Here is a 23,792-nt window from a genome sequence, read left to right as displayed (position 1 = left end):
AGCTTAGAGAGCCCAGGTCAGCTCAGCTATGCTGGGCTGATGCCTCCCAGTTCAGGTGTGAGCAAGCAAGCTGGGGAAATCTGCGCTCCCTCAGGCTTCCCGGGGCTCTCATGTGCCCTTTCTCTTTCTACACAAGTTCAGAGTCAGAATGAGGCCTTCCCAGCCTCCTCTGCCTCTCACCACCCATTCTCGGCAGCAAGTCCACCAGGGCCACCTTTCTGTCCCCCCAAACAGCCCTCTTCCCTCCAGCCCCAGGACCTTCGTGCACCTCCTCCCCTGCGCCCGCACCCTGTTCCTCATCTTGTCTTTCCAGTTCCTCATTGGACCTATGGGTCCGATTTTGGTTACTCTGAGTCTCCTCAGGCCCCGGGACTGGTTTTGTCCTCTCAGGATCCCCAGTGCCTGCACCTTGGCCTTTTGCAGAGCACACCCCCGAGGTAGGAGTGGGCGGTTGTAACCCAGGGAGAGGAGGAGGGATGGTGCCCGGGTTGACATGGAGATGCCCTGTCTAGAAGAGCCGCCCTAGTTAAACAAGCGTCTGTTTGTCAAACACTTCAGGAGCGTTCCCCGGAGCCCGAGTGTGCGCTCGCCCGGGAAGGGTCCCGGCCCCGCGCTCGCTCCGCGCGCTCAGGGCTACTCGCCGAGGGCCGGGCCGCCTCGCAGGTTCAGCCTCTGCCCCGGCGCCCCGCTGGCAGGTGCTGGCCAGCCCGGCTCCCCCGCTGTCGGCCTTCCCTTTGGGTCCCGGCGCCCCCCCGCCATCCCCGGCGGGCCGCACTGCCGCCGCCTCCCGCCCGCTCCGCTCCCGCCCCCGCCCTCGGCGCGCCGCCCGGCGGGCTCACTCCTCGGCGGGGCGCGCGACGGGCGGACTCGGCTGCGGACATGGCCCGGGGCCTGCGCGGCCTCCCGCGGCGCGGCCTCTGGCTGCTCCTGGGTGAGTAGGGCGGGGGTCCCGGCCACCCCGGGTCCGGCTCGGGACGGGGCCGCGGGCGGCGCCTCCCTCAGGGGAAGGGGCGGCTTCGGAGGCGTCGCGGGCTCTGGAGGGGCGGGCGCTTCCCCCCACCCACCCCGGCCCCACGGGAGCTCTCGGCTCAGAAGGAAACAGCGGCCGCGCGGCCCCCCTTCCCGCACCTCTGCTCCCGGCTCTGGCCTGCGGGTGCGGCCGTTTCAGGGTTTCGGAATCAGACCACGGGCCATTTACCTAGAAACTTAGTTAAAACTGAGAATCTGACTGTCACAGGCAGCAGTTGCTGATTTGCCAGTAAAGCCTCCTTTGCAGATGTTCTCTGTCCTCTTCGGGGACATCGCCACAGCTTGTTGTTGTTTGTCGTTGACTTGTCACTTCTGGCTAATAGAAGTTCAAAGAGGGACCCTTGGTGAGGGGGCGGGACGCGCTCGGCTTTCTGTTTTGAGGGACTAGATGGAAACCCAGTGGTGACAGGAACCTGCACCAGCCTTAGCAAAATTTCACGAGAAATTGTCATCTTCACTTCCCTGTCCAAAATGTTCTCACAAAATGCTAAGAAACCTTCCTAAACTGCTTTAACTGCTGGACTCATTTCGTGTATTTAGTTAGTTACCTTTTAATAAAAACTAAATAGATCTTTTAAAGTGAAAGAATGCAGCGGCCCTGGGAAACCTGGGACAAGAGGGGCTGCAATTCCAATCTCCCTATTCGCACACCTCGCCAAGGAGTGTTGGATCTGCCTAAAACCCTTAGTATCTGCTTCAGTAGAGTGTAATCTGAAAGCTGATCTTGCCACCTAAGTGTTTTGGCTGAAGCTATGTGAAAAGCCCAGTCTTATAATAATATTATTCTCTTCTTTTACATTGGGATCTATGGGCTTGATGTGGAACTCACTGTTTTAGTTTCCTAAGAAATGAACATTTCTGTTTTAGCAAGTTAGAGAGCTGGGTTGGCTCATTTCTTAAACATAAATAAATAAATGTTCTTTACAGCTGTCCAGAAACTGCACCCTCTAAAGCTTGTATAAATAAAACACTATTTCATGGTCACATATAAAGACCTTCCTTGCTTACCAAGAAAATAATACATGTTCTGGTGGAAGTTTAAAATCCTAGAATCTTAACATTATTCTGAGAGGTCTGGCTAATGTTACATCTTGGAAAAAGAAACACAGGCTTTATGAGGTTATCCGTTAATTAGTGTCATTGGAGCCCAGCGGTAATTAGAAGAATTACAGGAGCACACAGTTTTCTTCCCAAGTGGTGACGTGAGCTAGATCTCCATGGTGATGAAGATTTTGCTACCCAGAAAAGCAAGGTGGCATTTCTTGTTTTTCATCAATCTGAAAAGAAGGGCGTTTCCAGAGGACCCAGAGTTAGTCTATGATGACTTCATTGTAAGCTCCTGTTTTTATGAGTCCACCTTTACTCAGGAGGGCTGGCTGACACTGTCCTCTATGAACTCATCTGTCATCTGTCCTGGGAAACACGCACCTTCCCTGGCATGCTGGGGGCGGTTGGGGGTTTTCTTGCAAGGCTGCTATATTTATTGAAATATGTGACTCTGTATAAATGCAAGTATAACTGTTGGGAACCGACCGGGGTGTCACAGGAAATGCAGTCAATGTGACAACTGCAGATTACCGTGCTGTTTGACGTCTGGAGGCGGTTCTAATCCTGGAGTCCAAATCGGAAGGATTCTTTTTGCTAATCGACGTGGTGTGTTTGTTTATTACCCTCTCTATTCTATTTAGGTGCAGGGAGAAGTTTCTGGGTTTTGTCTTCCTTCCATAGGTGCATGCCAGTCGGTGTGCGTAGTGTCAGTCCCAGGCCAGGGCTGTTGAGAGATGTTTATGCCCTCATTGGAAGTGGTGATAGCAACACGTCAAGGAAATGTTGTAGGTGGAATCCTTACTTAAGGCAAATAGCTAGTTCGGAAAGTCTGTTCCTCCTGATTTTTTTCTCCCGGGATGAAGCAGTTTCACAGCTTCTACTCAGACGTGCTGTCTGGCAGAGTGTGCGATGTGGGCGCCCCATGCGGTGTGAATTCCAGTGAAGATGCTGAGCTGCCGACCGTGTAGCCCCGCGGGTTTGCCCACCAGCATCCCACTCCTTCGGGCACAGAGCCCATCTTTCCCAAGGTCCACCTGGCACGGAGGGCTCCCCACTCAGAGGGCCCCGGCCCCAGCCCGCCCCCCCAGGCTCATCTCAGGGAGGAGCACGGGACCCAGACTGAGCGATCCGTCTTCTCCTGGAGCCTTCTGACTCTCTCCTCTTGGCTGGATGTGAGTGCCAGGTGCCAGATCGCATCCCAGGAACCTCGGGGGACTGGGCGTAGGGCACCTGTCCAAGCTGACAGACGCAGGCAGGACCTCTCCTCATTGAGCCTAGATTGAGCCCCGAGAGGTGAACTTTTCAATCCTGTAACCCCATCACATCTGAGCCAGCCGTGTCCCTTGCAGAACAGTGCCTGATATGTGGCAGAGGCTCACGGGGTTCTGAGAAGGGCACACGCCTGAGGGCTGTGGGATCCCTGCCCAAGAGCCTCTTGCTCTGCTGGGGACTCCGGGAAGACCCGAGGAGGAGACGCTGCAGCCTTAGGAGGGGTGAAGGGGAGATGGGGCGGCTGCTCTGGCCTTAGCGCCTACCCTGGCCCTGTGCCCGCCCGCCCCTGGCTCTTCACTTTCTTCCTGGCAGATGGAGACAAACACGATGCTGCTGGGGGTCTGTCCTGTCCCCAGGCCCAGCCACCAGCCCTCCACACACACACACACACAACACACACGGAGCCCCTACAGGGATGTCCTTGGCACCAGCCCTCCCTGCTCCAGGATGGATGACCTTGGGTCTGGGTAACATTTCTAGAGAATGCGTTTGTTCTTAGCGAGGAGGGTTATGTCAACACAGCGGCAGGAGGAGGCTCCCAACCTAAACAGGAACTTATTCTTTGTAACATAATGACGGTATTGTTGTCGGTGGAGAAAGAAGTTTTTTCCCTAAGATTGTTCTATTTTAGTGTTTTCTAAGACATCACTTCAGTCATCATTCAAAACACAGACGCTAAGCAGCTTCATTCAAGCAGGATCAACTGCCAAGTCCCGGCGGGGGAGCAGGGGACCCCGTGGGCCCGAGCGGCGCATCACAGCCAAGCCGTTCTTATTTATTCCTCGTTAGGCCTCACAGTGTCTCCTTTATTTCCCTCCACGATGGCGCCCTCCCTCCCGCGTGCAGTTCCCACGGTCGATTCTGTGGGACCGGAGACCTGGCCCGCATCCCTCTGCCCTCCACGGCCCAGCCGGGCAGTGCCCACCCTGCTCCCTGGGGCTCTGCACCCCGACACCCAACAGGCTGACCAGGAAGGGTTCTCCTGAGCCAGACCTCACCTGAGAGGCCCAAGGGCAGCAGTTTACCCAGCAAATGACTGAATGATAACGCTTGCCTTACTGTCACAGACTCAGGCCAATTGTCGGCTGGAATGAAAGCAGTTCATGTATCACATAGCAAATCCATGTTACGGGGGAAGAGGCCTGAAAGGCGTAGTCAGGTAACAGAAACTTGGTGACACTGACACCCCAGGTTGGTGCTCTCTGCATATGCCTGTATTGCCTCCAGAAGATTCCAGGGTCCATTTGCGAGAGGAAGGATGGCTGCGGGCTGGGTGGAGGGACAGATAAGGGAGCATCGGGGAAGCACTAATTTCTCCTGGTAACTTCTACCTGGTACAGAACACAAGTGGGCCCCAGGGTGTCAGGCCTGGAAGGGGCTTCTAGTAGGTAGAAGCCAGGGGTGCCGCTACACAGCCTACTGCTGGGGGCTGCCCGCTGCAGCCCCACACGAAGAAGCGTCCAGCACAAAACGCCCACGGTGCCAAGGCTGAGAAGCCGCGCGCCCGTTGAGCCACGTACGCGAAGGTGCCATCTGTGCAGAAAGAAGTAAAAGCCGCGGGCGGCGGGGCCCCAGATCTCAAGCCCCCGGGAGTCGGGAAGAGCGCTCCAGAGCACAAGAAGAGTTATGCAAAGGCCTTGGAACTTTCCAGAAGCCTTTGTGATGGAAGCATGAGGGGAAGAGGGCTTTGAGCCAAGCTACAGGAGGACCCAATCCTCCAGGCCAAGGGGAGCAGTTCAGATTTCGTTGCGAGGGCAATGGGCAGACCTGGAGGATATTAAATGCGGTGACGAGATGGAACAAATGGTTTAAAGAGCCCTGGGCTGCTGTGCTGGAGCCCAGCGGGAGCTGGGCGGGGGCTGGAGGTGGGAGACAGGGCGCGGGAAGGTGGGGCTGAGCTGGAAGGAGTGGAGAGGCTCCAGAGGGTTCCACAGGTGGACAGAGGGCTCGGCTGTGGGAAGGGAGGGAGCAGTGAGGAATGCAGAAGAGCTGGGTACCTAGCAGGCAGCGGCCAGAGAGCTGGCGCATCACAGCTGAGGCTTCCAGGAAGTCATAAGGCCCCTGCTTAAATTCAGTGTCAGTGAAGCGACAAATTGTTTTAGTATAAGAGTGTCTCAAGCAATATTTGGGACATACTTATACTAAAAAGAACTCGTTTACCTGCCATTCCAGTTTAACTGGGCGTCCTGTAGTTTTATTTGCTAAAGCTGGCGGCCCTATCCACAGCAGCCACATTGGGTGACACGTCCCCTTGGACACTCAGGGATGGTGGCAAGTAGGCAGGTGTCTGCAGGGCACAGAAGAAGTGTGGCTGGGAGAGACGTGTGGGGCGGCATCCGTGTCAAGATGGTGTGAGAGCCTCGGATAGAAGGGATGGCCCCGGGGGTGTGGATGCAGGTGGGGCGCAGGCTCCCGATGGAGGCCGGGGAGGGGAGGCCGAGGCCGAGGAGAGGCTGAGACAGAGACTGGGGAAGGCAGTTGGCAGGGGCGAGTGTGGAAGAGGTGACAGCTAGTGCAGCCTGGAGAAGGTCAGGTCCTCTGAGAAGGTGCAGAGAGGGCTCACCCAGAGTGCTGCCTACTGAGGGTGTCCTCCTGTGCTGGGGTTTTAGACATGCAGAACTCTGATTCATCTGGAATGCCTGCTGATTTTCTAGCTAAGTGGCTGTTGGGATTTGAATGGTGATTGCCCTGATTTGTTGACTGATCTGGGAGGATTTTAACAAGACCACCTGTTCAGTCTGTCCTCCACCCCACCCACAGGATTCCTTTTCTCCTGCAGATTACTTCTTCAATTTCTAGAAATCTTGTGGTTTCTGGCTGCTCTATGACTGGGATATCTCCCCCAATTTATCTTCTATCTGGTCTTTGCTGGAACATAAGCTCCTTTTTTGTGCGTTTGTTTTACACTTGGCGGTCTTTGTGCACGTGGTTTCTAACGGTGCCAGCTTCTTGTTTTGTTTTCGTTCTTCTCCCCCTTGGCTTTTTCAGATAGATCATTAGATCATCTGTAAGGAAGGGTGTCACCTCCTCCCCACGTTGACACTCTTGGTTCCCCGCTCCAGCTGGGCTGGAGGGTGACTCTCTGCTGAGTAGGGGGTGTGGCCGCAGCTGCCTTCCTTCATTCCTGGCTGAGGGCAACAGTGCCTCAAACCTTCAGTCTTTCTCCTTTGGGCAAGATGCTTTTTTAATTTTATTTTATGTTTGCTAGAGACAGGGAGGGGAAGGGATAGAGAATGAGTCTTCTTTCCATGTGTGAAATACTCTTTTGTGACGTTAAGGAAGAATCATTTCTTCCTTGGCAGTGTGCAGAGCTCTGAGTTCCCTCCTTGAGGGGCGGGCTGCTGGCACTGGTGAAATGGGGCCCCAGGTGGAGAAGGGGTTCACCAGTGTGAACCTTCCTGCATTTCTGGGATGAATGGAGTGTTCCTTGGGTCCCTGTGCTGGCTTTCAGCAGACTTGGGAGTCTGCTGCCCACTGCTTATTCTGAGTTATGCTTTGCTATTCCTAAGTGAGAGTGCTCTGCACTTTCTTTGGTGGGTTTTATTAGCAGCACCGGGGTTTCTTCCCAAAAGAGGTTTGTGAACGTTCACTCTTTCTGTCTGCGTCAGGGCAGTTGAGATGATGTGAAAGATCAGCTCCTCCAGGACCTGAAGGACCTTCATTTTCACTTGCAAAACCATCGAGTGGGGCCCTGTTTGGCAGGAAAGATAACCGAGAACGTTTTCAGTGTCTTTCGTGGGTCTTGGTCCTCTTGGGTTTCCTATTTCTTATAGTGATGATGTTTCACATTTTCCTGTGAACTTGTCCATTTTATCCAATATATCATTAATATAGGCATCTTATTTTTCTATTTCCCACTGTATCTGTGGACATATGTTTGCCATGTCTGGTCTGAATTGGCATTTTCCTGTCATCTCTCGATCAGAAGAGACAGTGATTTATCTCTGTTATTAGACCCCTCCCCTCCCCCCAGAAGAACCAGTTCATTTCCCTTGAATGCCAAATCCATTTGTTTTTGTTCTGTCTTTCTCAGGAATGAAACTTGTTCTTTGGCATCATGGCTGCAGCCCCTGAATTTCTTTCTGTCTTGTGCCCGTTGCTAACATTTTCTTGATTTTCTTTCTTTGTGGGTTTTATATCTTCTTAAAATATGACTTATTTGGAAGCAAGTTTTGAACAATCCCAGTGACTCAGCCTTTTGGTTTCTCCCCCGACACTCCGTGGTCAGGAAGCAGTCGTAGACCACCGCCACGGCTTAGTGCGAGTGAAGGCATCGTTCTGGGCCTTGCAGAATTTCCCTTTTGTAAAAGGCCCCTAAACCCACAAAAAGAGTGTGGAGTTTTGTTTGTTTGTTTGTTTTTTGGCCGTGCTGAGCAGCTTGCCGGATCCTAGTTCCTCAACCAGGGATCAAACCCCGGGCCCTCAGCAGTGCAAGCACCGAGTCCTAACTACTGGACGGCCAGGGAATTTCCGAGTGTGGAGTTTTTATGTGTTGATTCTAGTCATCATCTTAAACCATATTACTTACGTATCCTTACTTATTGTAGTCCCCCAGCTGTGTCAGGGCTGTGAGAACTGTGTTTCAACCCCACGCTGCTTCTCTGATTCACTTTTCTGTCGCTGAGTTCCTGCACGTTCTGTGCCACTGGGACAGTGGGGAATTCACACACCTAATCTCTGCCAGTCACATCCACGTGAGGAGTTCTTATAGCATAACCTTCTGTGTCCTCTTTATTGTTGTTTTTTTTGTTTTGTTTTTTTTTTGTGGTACGCGGGCCTCTCACTGTTGTGGCCTCTCCCGTTGCGGAGCACAGGCTCCGGACGCGCAGGCTCAGCGGCCATGGCTCATGGGCCCAGCTGCTCTGCGGCACGTGGGATCTTCCCAGACCGGGGCACGAACCCGCGTCCCCCGCATCGGCAGGCGTACTCTCAACCACTGCGTCACCAAGGAAGCCCCTCTTTATTGTTTTTTAATTTTATTTGTTTTTACTTTTAATTGTGGTAGAATACATATAAAATTTACCATCTTAACCATTTTAAGATGGTTACAGTTCTGTGGCATTGAGGCTATTCACATTGTCCTGCAATCATTGTCACCACCCACCTCCAGAACTTTTGCATCTTCCCAAAATGTTACTCTACCCACGAAGCACTAACTCCCCATCCCCTTCCCCCAGCCCCTGGCAACCACCTTTCTACTTTCTGTCTCTTTGATTCTGACTACTGTAGGTACCTCACATGAATTGGAATCATATAGTATTTGTCTTTTTGTGAGTGGCTTATTCACTTAGCATTATGTCTTCATTCATGCTATGGCACGTGTCACAATTTCCTTCTTTTTTGAGGCTGAATAACGTTCCCTCCTACGTATATACCACATTTTGTTTATCCATTCATCTCTCGATGACCCCTGGATTGCGTCCACCTTCTGGCGATTGTGAATAACGCTGCTATGAACACAGGTGTGCAAGTTATCTCTTAGAGACCCTGTTTTCAATTTTCTTGAGTGAATACCCAGAAGTGGAATTGCTGGATCGTATGGTAGTTCTATGTTTACTATTTTGAGGAACTGCTCTACTGTTTTCCACAGTAGCTGCACCATTTTCCATTCCCACCAGCAGTGCCCAAGGGTTCCGATGTCACCACATCCTCAGCAGCACTTGTTCTTTCCTGGTTTTTTGACGGTAGCTGTCCTGATGGGTGTGGGATGCCCTTTCTTTCTTTCCAGGTGGAATTTGACTTTGTCAGGGATGGTACTGTGCTTTATTATTTTTTGGTCTTACATTTGTCTGACTCTATTGCCCACGTTTTGGGTGTTATTCTGCATCACTTAGGCGTTTGATCTCATTTAGCATCCTGTTTTCTCGTGGATTCAGGGCACACATCGACAGGTCCTCCCACATCCAGCACAGAGCAGGCACTTCAAGGAGGGGAGGGAGGAGGGGAAGCAGCATCGCTGGGCCAGAGCAAGGGGACGGTGGGTCTGCAGGCTGACGGCAAGGATGAAAATCAGGTGACAGGAGAATCTTCTAGGTGAGGGCTTCATTGGAGCAAGTTGCTGCTTGAGGGGGAAGTGGAAGGGCCCCTGGGCCGGGAGGAGGGGACTCTTCCTGCGCTCTCTCAGCCCTTGACTAGCTGCTCAGAGGGTGGCAAGGGCGGGAATTCCTCTTGCCAGGCATGGAGAGCATCCTGGGACAGGGGGCGAGCTGGACCAGCTGACCTCCTGCAGAGAGAGGGCCTTAGATGGAACAGAGACGGGAGAGGAAGAGCTCAGGGGAAGCCGAGGGGCTTTCGCTCTAGAGGAAGTTCAATGTGACGGAGCCTGGCAGTGGGGAGATGCCCAGGGGCCACGTGGGGAATGCTGGAGGGACCACGGCACCCACTCAGGGGCTGGCACAGGGACCCTCCGGCCCGCCAACGACGGAGCGTGGTAACCGATGGAGCCAGTTCAGGAGACCCCGACTCGCGGGCGGCAGGAATGGGCACTCAGATGGGCTGGGGAGCTCCTCCCTTGGGCCCCAGGCTCTCCATCCTCTGGAGAGGTCGTCTCCAGGCTCTCTTGGCCCAGCCACTGTCGGTAAGTTCGCTGGGATGTGCTTCTCCAGTCGCTGTGCAGTGATTCATCTACGTGTCAGAAAAGCATGCAAAGATAGACTCCCTTAACAAGTGAGACGTTGAAATTAGTTTCTAAAACCATGAAAATCCTTTTGCTTTCCTCTGAGGGCACCACGTGTTCCTTAAGGACACCAGTGATTTTAGTGGGAGCAATGGGCTTGAGTCGGCTGTACCTGCTCAGGTAGAAAATGCTGGTCCCCTGGGATTAGGTGGACCCGGTGCCGGGAAGAGGCAGCTCGGCCGCTGGCTCTTGGCTTGACCTCATGTCCTTCGGGGCGCCTGCACGCGGCCAGGCATCCATCTCATGGGACTCCCACCTCTCCAGTGAGACCCCTCCAGGCCGCTCATGGGGAGGTGGCCCTGGGGAAGCCCACCTGCAGAGGTGACTTGGTTCGAGGCCCTCAAAGCCTCAGCAGACATGGATCATCTATAGCCTTTGGGGCTGCTTTCAGGGTCCCTGGCGTCGAGGTGGCCGCCCTCAGCATCTCTCCCACGTGGTCTGAGATGAGCATGCCAGGGGTTGCACCCCAGCTCCACCACTCCTGGGCTGTGTGGCTCTGAGCAGGTTACCTAGCCTCTCAGGGCCCCTCTGTCCCCATGTGTAAAATGAGAGACTAATACCTGCCCTGTTTGTTACTTGCAAGGATTTAATAAGCTGATGCCCGTAGAGGGCTTAGGACAGGAGCTGGCCACGTGAACTGCAGCTGTCACCACCTTTGATGGGGCCTTCCCAGCATGTGGCAGTGGGAGGGGAAGTAGCAGGCCTTTTGCAGTTGATGTGTAACCCATCTAGAGCCTGATCTGCATTCTCCATTTATACCAACCCGCTTCCAAAGAGAAGACAGACAGTGGCTCTTGACAGACACACAGGCACCTCGAGGCACCGAAATATGACCTGGTATCACATTACGCAGTCCCCAAAACCCTCCAGAAGGGGATGAAATCAACAGAGTATTTAAGCAGGGAGGAGAGAGAAGCAGCTCACAAGTTGCTGGCTGAGGACAGGTTGAGGCCCAAACCACTCTGCACTTTCTAGAAGCCAGAACAGACCGTGAAAGTTAAGAGAGCTGTCCCTGGCCAGGAGTGCGGTGTGCCCCAGCACATCTGCTCCTTCAGTGAGTGTGCCGTCAGCCAGAAGCCTGCTGAGGGCCGGCGCTGGGTGTGCAGAAGACGCAGTCTCCGAGGCCCCTCGGTGGCTCACCAAGGGTTAGAAGACGGCGCGATGCACGGTCAGAGAGGGCTCTGTGCTGAGCAGGGCAGAGGAGGTGATGGTTCACTGGGCCTTGAGGGTTGAGTAGGAGTTTTTACTGGACACACAGAGTTCCTGTGTTTTCATTTTGTCGTTTGGGTTTTTGTTTTCTTTTTCCAGAGTAGACTGAGAAAGGCTGAAGGTAACATGTTCAAACCAAGTTCTGTTTACATCATCCTCTGGGGCATTCAGTGACAGGCCAGGCATGTAGCTGCCTGGGCATTTTGCTCCCAAGTGGCTGTACCCAGGAGAGTCCTGGAAGTGGGTTTTTTCACCCTGCTGGCCCTAGCTGGGTGAGCAAAAAGTGATTCAGCAAGAACATGCCTAGCAAGGATTTTTCCGATAGCTATTAGGAAAAGGTCTGGACAGAATACAGAGAGAATATTTTAGAAATTATACTTTTAACCTGTGGAAAACGTAGAAGAGCATAAAGCAGAAAATAAAGGTCATCTGTGATTACACCACTCAGAGACAACCCACTCGACATGCCCTTCAGATTTACTGTTTTTATTGAGGTGTAACTGACGGAGAATAAACTGGATGTTTAAAGTGTAGCATTTGGAAGGTTCTGGCATAGGTACACACCCACGTGGACCCAAGACCGTGAGCATGTATATCCGTCACCTCCAGAAGTGTCCCGTGCCTTTGGCCCCTCCCCCTCCTGCCCTCTCCCATCACCCCTCTGGGCCCTGGGGTCAGGCTCGCACTTCCTGTGAGTCGCTAAGGGCCACTCAGTTTGCAAATCCACAGGGAGGGCCACTCGTCTTGAGGTGGGGTTGGTTCTGTGAACACGTCTTCTGGAAGCCAGGCCTGTTTGCCCACCTGGTGTGGGACGTTCCCATTTCACAGAGAAAGAAACTGTGGCCGAGAGGTGGCGAGGCCTCCTCTGGGCCTGGCCTGGGGGTGGGGGTGGGCAGTGTGCTGGGGGCCCTGGAGGCTCACGGGCTCTGAATTCAGCCCCCAGCCGGTCACTCTGATGAGCAGGCCCCCCAGCAGGTGCCCTTCCCTCGGCTCACCTCCCACCAGTCACCCCAGCCCTGGGAGGACCGTGTGAGTCTGCGGCTCCATCTCTGCAAACTTGGGGTGGGATGAGTGGCAGCAGGATGGGCCCGTCCTGCAGACGTGCGCCCACAGGCCAAGGGCACAGGCATGGAACAACACCTATCAGGTCCTCACTTCTGAGCCCTCATCTCTCGTTAGAAAACCCAAATGCCCCAGAGCCCCGAGGTCCCCCGTGGGGAGGCTGCCGTCCCATCTTTCTGGCCCCAGGCACGTGGCCGTAGGGATCTCACTGCCATTTCTCCTCGCGTCAGGGACATTTTCCAGCTGTTTCTCGAGGCGCCGCCAGGCTCGCTGGACTGAACGATGCAGACACCAGGGAAAGTCCTGCCTCGACTCGCTGCTGTCCGCCCGGCAGCCTTGCACTCGGCCTTTTAAAGACATGAGTTATGAATGGTTAAATTTGCAATGACACAGGATTGGAACCCATCTGGCCCCAAACAGCTGGTTTTAAAACTTTGGGCAATTTTATTCCATGTTAAAACCATAACGTTTCCTCTCTTCCCAATGAAAGAAACCACATCAGGCTCTTTTTGTTTGTAAATCTAAGTGTCATTCTCCTCTACTTAAAAATGAAACTGGTTTCCAGATTCACACAAACAGCTTGCCCAGCCTCATCCCAGTTGTAGGAACGATGGCAAAGGGAACAGCGGCTCTGGGCTCCCCCAGGGCAGGAGAGAAAGGGCAGCGGGGTAGGGGTGTCCAGGGAGCAGAGGTCCCGCCCTCGGGAGACAGACAGTGGCTCACAGAGAGGTGGGAGCTGCCGCCCAGGGACCAGCCCAGAGCCAGGCCGGGTCAAGGCCACAGGGCAGGCCCTGCAGCCAGCCCAGGGCAGGGCGGCGCACAGACAGTGCGGGCTAGAGTGTGACCACTGAGGCCGAAGGTCAGGGTGGCCACCCAGGCCCTGAGCCGGCCGGGCGGCGGCAGGTGGCTGCTGGATGTGTGCAGCCCAGAGGAGGGGGTAGCAGGAAGAGGCCGACCCGAGCGTCAGGGAGGGACCGCCTCACAGGGGGGACTGTGGCCTGAGGACACGTCCCTCGGAACCCATTCCAACTAGGCCCTCGGCCTCTGGCCCCCACCCACCCCCCTCTGGGGCTTGTGGGCCCCTGCTTCCCTGACATTCCAGGGACTCGGGAGCCACCCAGCACCCTTAGATCAGATCCCTCCAGCGCTCACATCAGCCCATGGCTTTCTGTCGCGAGCACCCAGTGCCCTGAGGTGCGCGTTCATCTTCATTCGCTGTAAACCAGCCCTTCCAGAGCAGAAGGGGAGCCCGCTGCACTTCCTGAACCTCCTTGGGACAGTCCGAGGCACCATGCTTCACTCCCACGTAGAATGTCCACTGGTAAACTGGGCGTCACCATCTGGTTCACCTGACAAATATTAACACGCAGAGCCGCTGGGTGCCAGGGAGGACATCCGCGTGAGTCAGAAAGAGTGGGCGAGGAGAGGACAGCAAAGCGGTTCTGAGAAAAGAAAGAACCGTCCGCCCGCCCTAAACAAGGCACTAGATGTAGAGGTGGGGCGGGGGGTGCTGGGACCTTAGGGAGGAGGACGGGCAACATTTGAGCCTGAGCTTTGCCAGGAAGGGCAGTCCAGGTGGGGAGTGCAGAGAGGATGCCACGAGCAGTGAGGAGCGGGGGACACACGGAGGGGTGACCGACCTTCAGAATGAGGCTGCAGCTCCTCCCTGAGTCTGTGTCTAAGACTTCCTGAGCTCCCTGCGACCCCCGGCGCAGGTGGGCTTTCTCGGGGTGTGCTGAGAGGGCAGGGGTGGGGAGCTGCCCCGTCCCCACGGCTGGCCCTCGGGCGCACGTGCGCGCCGTGTGGACCCTGAGGGGGCCACACCCGGGCTGTTGGGAAGCAGCGTGAACTCGGGCTTTCAGAGGCTCCCGCGTCTCCCTCCCCGGCCCCCTGAGCGCCCCGGGGGCCTCACTCCTTCACACCCAGCCGGGCGCCCCTTCCCAGGGTGTCGAGAGCGGGTCAGCCCTGTGCCCGCCCCCCGTCCTCTCCTGGGGGCTCCTCCGAAGGGCTTTCCCTCTTGCCAGCCTTTCATCTTCTCCGTTCCCCCCCATTACTCCCGGATTCTCGAGCTAAAACCCCCGGGGGTCCTCCCCATCTGAGCGGCTTCCAGGCCCCCGGCCTGCCTGTCCAGGCCTGGGGGACAGTGGGACCCTCCAGGCGGCGGGTGCGCAAGCAGGCACCTCAGCGTGCAGGCAGGTGCAGCCCAAGGCTGCTTCCAGCTCCTGCCACTGGTCTCATCTCCACTTCCATGTGCCGTGGGTTCCCTGCGTTTGCGGTTTTATTTGTAATTAATCACAGAGTTGTACTTTTACTGCTATGAAATGTCACTTTGTTAGCTTGGCCCCCCTGCCGAGATGTGTCCAGCCTGGAGTCTGTCACTTAAATTAGGTAAATGGGCTCGTTAGCCTCCCACCCCGTCACATGTCGGGGGACGTGGAATCCAGGGGCGCGGGGTCGTCACGGGGATCCTGGGGAAGCGTGTGGAGCCCCCGCCATCGCGTCCCCCGGGAGAGCGGAGAGGCCTCGTCGCGGCTCCCTCTGACCACAGCCCTCCCCAACCCCAAGTCTCCGACGCTGCCGGACACGGCGTGCTTGTCACTGGCCACCAGTCCCCGCCGTGCTGAGAACCAGCCGTGCCGGGAGGGGATGGCTCTCGTGCACTTCGGCCCGGCTTCCAGGCGCACAGGCTCTGGCAGGAGGTCAGTGCCCTGCACAGGCTCCGGGGCCCCCCACCAGCTCCCTCGCCTCAGACTCTCAGCGGGGCAGGGACGGAGCATGCTCTTCCTGCCTGTGAGGGGCCCCTGTGCCCGGCCTGCCCTTCACTTCTGTTTAAGGCAGCCCGTCGCTGTTACCTGTAACCAGCACCACTGTCCACCTGCCCCTCTCCCAAGTCCACAGGCTTCCTCTGAGAACCCGTCCTCCCCTCTGCCCCGGCCGGGCCTTCAGCTTCCCGTTCGTCTCTCCGTTCTGCCCACCGTGGGCCGGTCAGAGCCCCGTCTGTGGTGTGTGAACTCCTTCATCTACCCTCCTGTCCACCTGCCCAGCCGCTCAGCCATCCACCCACCCAGCCATTTACCCATCCCCCCACCCGCCTACCTACCCATCCCCCCCGCCTCGTCCCCCCATGCAGTAACTCTTGAGCCCCCAGAGTCGAACACTAGAATGGCTCTTCCCAGCCCCCTGCCGTCACCACCTCTCTGGCCACGCCCCACCTTCCTCACTTACCCCCTCCCCGAGATCTGCAGCAGAGGACAGGTCAGGCCTGCTGCCCCACTTCCTGCTTCCGGCCCGAGCCTCGCGGTCTGGGAGTCGGCTGGGTGCAGGCCCCGACGGGGGCAGGGCTAGTTCAGTCTAGTCTACACCGCTTCCAGTGCTCGGACCTTGGGCCTGCTTCTGAGCCCCGAATCCCCAGTTCCCATCTGTAAGGCGATGATCACCATAGGACCCCACCTCAGGGTAGTCGTAAAGAGCTTTGAGCAGCGCCCGAATATTGTAGGGACTGGAGAACCAGCTCCTCTGCATTTTACTCTGGGAAGACAGAGGTGGAGGGGGAGGAGTCCGAGGGGCCAGGGGCTCCCACCTGAGCGCACACCCCTACCAGGCCCGAGCGCCTCAAGTGACAGCTTGCCGTCCACCCATGTCCCTGAGTCCAAGAATCCCCAGCACAGCCCCTCCCCCCAGGGATTTGGAAGGGCCTGCCAGCGGGGCGGGTGGGTGCCTGCAGGCAGAGCCCAAGCAGGGAATGCAAGGACCCCGACCCCACCCCAAAGAGCAGCAAGAAGGTGGACAGTGGACGTTCAGCCTGAAGAGGGGAGGGGGAGGAGGCCTGGCGGGGGGAGGACCCAGTGGAGAAGCTTCCTCACCTGCCTGGCGTCCACGGGAGCCAGGCTTGGGCTTGGGGGAAATGAGTGAAGTTTGCTTCGTGCAGGGCACTGCTTGGCCATTTGTAATTTCTGACTGTACCTTCATCAAGGCGGGAGGGTAGAAACATTTCACGTGACAGTGTGTCTGCTTGGTGGTTTCTAACTGGTGAACATCCAGACACAGAGGATGTGAGCTCAGTGCTGGGTGCTGCAGTGCAGCCCGCAGGTGCCGCAGGAAGAGGGGCGGGCGGCGGGCTCCAGGACCCTGTGCCGCTGGCCCTCCCTGGGCCGGGCTGATTCCTCCTCACTCCCCAGCAGGGGCCTGGTGGCCTCGCGGGTGATGAACCAGGGTCCGGTCCCAGCAAGCTGTTCTCGCAGCCGCAGTTTCCATGTCAGTGAAGGGCAGGCCTTGGGAACCATGTCGGGAGTGGTGTGAGGATGAAACAGTATGTGAGAGTCAGACTCTGTGCCCCGGACAAGAGGAAGTGCGGTCCCCACTCTGTCGCTGTCGCCCAGGGAGACCTCATCATCAGACCCGCTATTAGCAGGCAGGGCCTTTCCTGGGTCCAGAAACAACTGACGAAGAAATGATCCAGTTGGAGCCTAGATGCCCCCTCCAGGGATCACGGGGACCCCAGGGCATCCTGGTGGCCTCAGAGTCGGACGGGGCTCCCCGGCGGGCCCTGGGCTGGGAGCCCCGATGGATGTGAGCTGTGGACATGAGAGTCCCTGACCCACAGTGGGGGCAGGCGGGCCCGGCGAGGCCAGAGGGTGACAGTCGTCTGGGGGCTGTCGTTGCAGTGAGCCACCTCTTCATGGCCACCGCTTGCCAGGACGCCACCTTCAGCACCCTCCTCCACGAGCTCTGCCTCGCCCAGTTCCAGGTGGACATGGAGGCCGTCGGGAGGCCGCTGTGGTGCGACTGGGGCAAGACCATCGGGTGAGTCCGCGTCTCCGGCGTGGGGGCGTGTCGGGGGCGGGGCCGCGGGGCCGGTGAGAGGGTTTCCTTCAAGGCCGCGGTTGCGGTTCTTCACCAAAGTCCAGGGTGTGGATGCGCCACGGGCTGGGTCCAGGGTGAGGGCGAAGGAGGGCGCCCCTGCCAGGTGAGCGTGGACGGTGGGGTGGAGGAGGCCTGAGCGCGGCGACCTGGGGTCACGGTGGGTGGCGGGCGCCAGCGTGGCAGGCGGCGGGCGGAGGGTTCCGTTTGGTCCTTGTCCGGTCTGGGAGGCCGGGAGCCGGGAGCAAAGGTCTAGCGGCCGGGCCGAGTCCCTGTGACAGGAGCCCCCCGAGTGCAGGGCTGTACCCGCAGCTTCCCTCCATCCCTGTGGTCCGGCCAGGGCTGTCCTTCCTGCCTGCTCGGGGCTCGGAGCTTCCTGGAACCATGGGCGGCCCAGCTCGAGCTGAGCCCCTTCCCCTTCCTGACTCAGTCCTTCTGCCAAGACGTCCTTCTTCCTGCCCCACAGGGCTCATCCCTGGCCCCTCGGCCGCTCAGCGGGGTCGGCGTCTCTCCCTGCCCAGGCCCCGTCCCCTCCGTCTTCTGGAGCAAAGATCATAACTTGGTGTGTCTGCAGGCGCTATCCCAGGTTGTGTTTCTGCTTCAGCGTTCAGGGCCCGGGAGCATCAGAGGGCTCCAGTGGGCGAGGAAAGGCAAAGAGAAATACCCTCCAGATGCCAAGATCACAGGTGGGCGGCCGACCCTGCCAGGCGAGCAGGGTCCGCAGAGTGTCTGTGGGTTTCCAGCCTGGGCTCCGATGTCCTCTGTACAAAGACCTGCACCTCGGTTTACAGCACAGCGCAGGACACACAGGAGCTGGGCGCGGGGGTGCTGGCTTCCTGCCCCTGCAATTAACATGGAACCCGCACGGCCCTCCAGGGTCTGAGCAGAGGCCGAGCGGGCGCCGGGCCAGGTGGGGTTTCCTCACCCTCCTCCTTCTCCGCTGCCTCTTCCCAGACTTCAGGGTCTCCTTTTCTGAGCTGAGAAATCAGTCATGAGTTAGAAATCAAAGGGGGGCGGGGTTAGAAATCAAAGCGGGGCCGGGGTGGTGGGGGGCAGGATGTTCAAAATCAGCAGAGCCTGTTCTTGAGGCTAATTGGCTTTCTGCCTCCGCTGAGTGATTCGTGTTTAAATTAAAGAGTGCACATTATTATGACGCAGAGAAAACACCACGAGGGTCCCTGGGGAACAACATGCCCCCGTCCCCGACCCCAGCTCTGGGCAAGTGATTCGTGTAGACAGATTCCAAACAGGTGGCCTCGCAGAAGAGGTAACGCAATTGGCAAGTGACGTTCTGAACGAAGCAGTGGTGACATGTTACTGGAAACGAAGCCACCGCAGACGGTTTCCGACTCCGCTTAGAGTGCAGACAGGAGTCATTATCACCCGGGCCCCAGAGTTTGCCATCATCCGAGCTGAGCTGTGTGGTGATACAGCTGAAAATAGAAGCCGGGGGTGGAGGTGAGGTTGCTAGGAAATGTCTTTATTTAAAAAGAAAATCAAGATAATTGTGGGAGGAAGAAGCAGAAGTCCTCATCCTGAGAGCATCTCGGCAAATCGGCTGGGGCCAGCCAGCCCCGGGGTCTGTGGTCAGCAGAATAACAGCCCCTAGAGGTGACCACATCCTAATCCTGGGACCTGGGAATATGGTACAGTACACGGTGACGGGGAGGTAAGTTGCAGATGGAACTAAGGCTGCTGCCCAGGTGCCCCTGAGACGGGGGGTATGTGGATTATCTGGGTGGGGCCAACACCATCACAGGGGTCCTTACATTGTCCCAGCTTTGGCAGCTACAGCACCTTCAAATTGGCTTTTGTGTTCTCTTGACACCCCCCGCACCCCGCATCCTTTGGGGGCCGTTCCTTACTTTCTGGCACCATGAGATTCTCCAGGCTCGTTTTGTGCATTTTCTGCCCCAGCCCTGGAATCAGCCATTTTTCCAAGGAGCCCCGGTTCCTTTGATTAAAGAATGAGGCTCAAAAGCCAAGATAAACATACACATATATTCCTACCAGGGATTTAGATGTGACCAGTGAGACCACCCAAGCACAAGAAGAAAAATAACACGGGAGAGCCCCCCTTTAACCTTGGGGTAGGGAAAAGCTATATATAACGCTACTTATTCCAAGGAACTGGCTTACGATCATGGGTGTGTCAAGTTCAAATCTGCGGCGCAGGCTGAGGCTGGAGGCGCTTGGGCGGAGCCAAGGCTGCAGCCTTGAGGCAGAGTTTCTTAACTTGCTCTTAAGGCCTTTCAGCTGGAGGCTGAAGCCCACCTCCCAGAATCAGGGAGGATCTCTCTACTTAAAGCCAGCTAGTTGTAGAGGTGAACCACATCTCAGAACTGCCCCAGCAACACCTGGGTTGGTGTTTGGTTGAGTAACTGGGAACTAAAGCTTGGGCAGGTTGAGGCAGAGAACTGCCCATCACGCTGTCCTCAAGGTAGCTTCCGAGAAGTGTCATTTCCCCCCACTGCATTTCTCCATCCTTTTCACCCCCTTCCCACCCACTCCCTGTGGGTACCAGTCTCATTAGCTTCCGGTTTTTCCTCCTTGTATTCCTTTGTACAAATGGGCAGGTGGACATATTTTTTTCCTTATATCCTCTTCTTTCTTACATGAAGTATTGGGTTGGCCAAAAAGTGCCTTCAGTTTTTAAGTAAAAATAAAAGCCACATTTTTCATTTTCACCAAGAACTGTATTGAACAACGTATTCACCCTTTTGTTCCACTACCTTCTGCCATTTTTCAGGCAACTTCATAATTCCGTCTTCCCAAAACTTTTTATCTTTTTGGACAAAGAACTGTTCCAGGTGCCTTTTACAGTCTTCCAGGGAATTGACATTTTTTCCATTAAGAGAATTTTGTAAAGACTGAAATAAATGGAAATCCGAAGGTGCAATGTCTGGTGAATAAGGCAGATGAATCAAAACTTCCCAGCCAAGCTGTAACAGCTTTTGCCTGGTCATCAAAGAAACGTGCGGTCTTGTGTTATCCTGCTGGAAGATTATGCGTTTTCTGTTGACTAATTCCGGATGCTTTTCGTGAGTACTGTGTCCAGTTGGTCTAATTGGGAGCAGTACTTGTTGGAATTAATCGTTTGGTTTTCCAGAAGGAGCTCATAATAGCGGACTCCCTTCCAATTCCACCATATATACAACATCACCTTCTTTGGATGAAGACCGGCCTTTGGTGTGGTTGGTGGTGGTTTATTTCGCTTGCCCCACGATCTCTTCCATTCCACGTTATTGTATGGTGTCCACTTTTCATCGCCCATCACAATTTGTTTTAAAAACAACGTTTTCGTTACATTTAAGCAGAGAATCGCATGCGGAAATACGGTCAAGAAGGTCTTTTTCGCTTAACTTATGTGGAACCCAAACATCAAAGCGATGAACATAACCAAGCTGGTGCAGGTGATTTTCAGCGCTTGATTTGTATATTTCGAGTGTGTCGGCTGTCTCCAGCGTGGTATAACGCTGATTGTTCTCAACGAATGTTTCAATTTGCTCGCTATCAACTTCAGTTGGTCTACCCGACCGTGAAGCATTGTCCGGTGAGAAATCTCCGGAACGAAACTTCGCAGACCACTTTTGACACGTTCGATCAGTCACAGCACCTTCTCCGTACACTGCACAAATCTTTTTGTGCATTTCAGTCGCATTTTTACCTTTTTTGCCGAAAATGTTGCTGTTTTCTTCCATCTTCAATATTAAAATGGCTACACAGAAATTCACCAATTTGACGTCTTTTTTTAAATGCACGCTGATATGACAGCTGTCACATACAATCTAACACAGTTGTTTCCAATGACGTTAAAGACAACTAAGTGCTACTAGAGTCATCTTACAGAAGAAAAACCGAAAGAACCTTTTGGCCCACCTGATATACTATACTGTGCTACAGCTATTCCTATCCTATACTATTCCATAGATTGTCTTCTACTATGCTGTACTGTACTATACTCTAGATAGTCTTTTACTATAGATATTCTTATACTACACTATGCTATCAATACTCTTATGCTGTACTATACCATAATATAGATATTCTTATACTATACTATAGATATCTTTATACCATACTGTACGATAAGATACTATAGATATTCTCATACTATACTATAAGTATACTATACTATACTATAGCTATTCTTATACTACACTATAGATATTCTTTTTGCACTTGGGGTTTTCTTTTTTCACTGAGAAGTATATCCTGGACATCAGTCCTCATCAGTGCACAGAGAATGTTCCCATTCATTTTTACAGCTGGGTAATATACTCCACCATGCACAGTGTTTCCATCGCTTTCCTGTGAAGAGGCATTTAGGTTTTCCCAGTAGTCTCCAATTTCAGATAGCGTTGAAGTGAATGACCTTGTGCAGATGCATTTTCATGTTGTTGGAGCTGTATCTTCAGGTCAACGGTAAGGGCGCACATGGTTTTATTAAGTACTGCCCATGGCTCTCCTGAGGGTGCAGCGGTTTGCACCCCGCCAGCAGTGGAGGGCCCGTTTCCCCAAGCCTCGCCAGCAGACTGTCATCAGACGTTGAACGTTCCCCGTTGGATGAATGAGAACTGGTGTCTGAGTGGAGTGTTAATTTGCAGTCTCCAGTTACAAGTGAATCTGAACATCTTTCCTACGTTTAACGGCCATCCTCAAATCAAGTTGTTTGTTCATGTCTTTTCCCATTTTCTGTCAAGACCATTTCTGGTCCTTTTTCGAGAGTTCTTTGTAAGTCAGAACAGAGAGTAGCCCTTTGTGTGTGATACATGTTAGATATTTTCTCCTAGTTTGTTAGTTGTCTTTCGACTTGTTTTCAGCATTTTTGGGGCCACGTAATTTTTTTTTTAAGTAGTCACATGAGAGTTGATCTTTTATCGCCTCTGGATCTGAGTCATAGTTGGAAAGCCTTTCCCTATACCAAGATTCAAGAGGAATCCAGCCATGTTTTCTTCTCGAGCTCGTGTCTGGCTTCAGTGGCGACATCTAAACCCCTGGTCTACCTGCAGTTAATTGTGGTTTGCGGTGTGAACTATGAAGCAGATTTTGTCTTCTTCCAGATGAGCTGCCCGTTGTCCTGTTTATTCATGAACCCATCTTTGCCCCCAGTGATTGGAGACGCCACTTCGCCCTTTACTAAGTTTCCCTGTGCATTTTACTCATACTTTTATAAAAGGTCCCTTTTCAAGCCTTCCCCATGTTGCATCGACAGCATTAATTTCTCCTCCAGAACCATCAGTGGGTGCTCACTGCCTACTGAACGCTTACTTAGTTGTCAGTTCCCTCCGTCCAAGAAAAGAGTTTATTATTATAGCTCGCATTTACTGAGCACCTACTGTGAGCTGGGCATCCTGCTAAGCCCTGAACATTCACTATCTCAGTTAAGTAGGCAGCGACTCAGGAAGAGGCAGAACTGTGGTAATTCCCACTGTATCTGCCCAGGGTCACAGCTAGTAAGGAAGGTCTCTTTGAGTCAAAGTCCCAGCTCTTGACACTCCCCAAGGGCACTAGGTGGCCGCTTCCTGAACCTCAGGGGGCAGTGTGGGGATGCTCTCTGTATAAGCGTGGCTCCCCGGGAGGTGGATGCTGGCCTCCAGTGGCCATCTCTGCCCCCGCCAACATCCAGTGGGCCTGGTGAAGTTCATTTGCATTGGATAATGATGCCGAAAGCTTGGCCTCTGTGCACAGGTGCCAAATAGAATCTCGGAGACAGAGTTTTGGGTGAAGTAGAATAGCTTTATTGCTTTGCCAGGCAGAGGGGGACACAGCGGGCTTGTGCCCTGAAAAACTGCGTGTCGCAGCCGGGGAGGATCTGGTGAGGGGTTTTATAGCCAAGGATCAGGGGTGCAGTAGCTGATAAGGATCAGGGTGCTTGCGAGGCTGCCCTCCTTTCTGGCCTCAGGTGCTCTCCTCCTAATGAGCTGCTCTGGTTCCTTTAATCTGGCCTCAGGTGGTCCCTTGATGAGGTTATCAAACTGTGATGTTCTCTGGAATGAAGAATGCCAACATCTTCCATTTGTTGGGGGTTATAGTTCTGTAAAGATCTCAAATACATTGTTATATGTGTCCCTTGAGGAGGGACCAGGACCCTGGCCCAAGGCTGCTCTACTGCTTCCTGGCCGCTCCTCCCTTGTCTCTGCATCCCCTCCCTTCCCTGATTAGCAACTGTTTGAATCTGCGCCTTAGAACTCAGGGAAGGTTATGGAGGCTGGAGTCTTGTCCCTACAAACAAGAACAGGGGACATGGAAAGGCGTCCGTGCCCTGGAGCCCCACAGGGTCCTGCTCGGCTTCAATACCAAGCCTGGTGCTCGAGCCAAGGGCAGACTTTCCAGGGTCTCCTGGAACAGTGGAGGTCTGGGGGGTCTTGGGGGTGGACAAACTTGTCCAAAGGATTGGGTGGAAGGAGAACGGAAGAGGGACCCAGAGAGAAGGCTAGGCGTCGTGAGGATGTAAGCAGGAGGGCCATCACCACAACCAGAGCGCAGTGACCAGCGGGAGAGCAGGGACCCAAGGTGGGGACCAGCAGGCAGAGAGCCGGACAGCGGCGGTGGCTCAGGGGGTTCTCCTGGAGCCGGAGGGCCACAAGCCAGGTGGGCGTCTGGCAAAGGGCACGGGTGTTGGGAAGGACGCCTG

At 54.7% G+C, this 23,792-nt stretch overlaps 1 protein-coding gene across 1 annotated transcript in view; it reads left to right on the top strand.

Moving 5' to 3' along the window:
- Positions 1-569: 569 nt before the first annotated feature.
- RAMP1 (receptor activity modifying protein 1) overlaps positions 570-23,792 on the top strand; it is a 47,518-nt gene continuing 24,295 nt past the window's right edge. The window contains exons 1-2 of the mRNA XM_060015847.1: positions 570-931; positions 16,960-17,098. Of these exons, the coding sequence (XP_059871830.1) occupies positions 880-931; positions 16,960-17,098 (191 nt within the window). The 5' untranslated portion in view covers positions 570-879. The remainder of the gene's footprint in view (positions 932-16,959; positions 17,099-23,792) is intronic.

The sequence above is a fragment of the Delphinus delphis genome, chromosome 7 (genome assembly GCF_949987515.2).
Source record: "Delphinus delphis chromosome 7, mDelDel1.2, whole genome shotgun sequence".
Lineage (NCBI taxonomy): Eukaryota > Metazoa > Chordata > Mammalia > Artiodactyla > Delphinidae > Delphinus > Delphinus delphis.
Note: the sequence above shows the minus strand (reverse complement) of the source record. Positions and strands in the feature narration are given on the sequence as shown.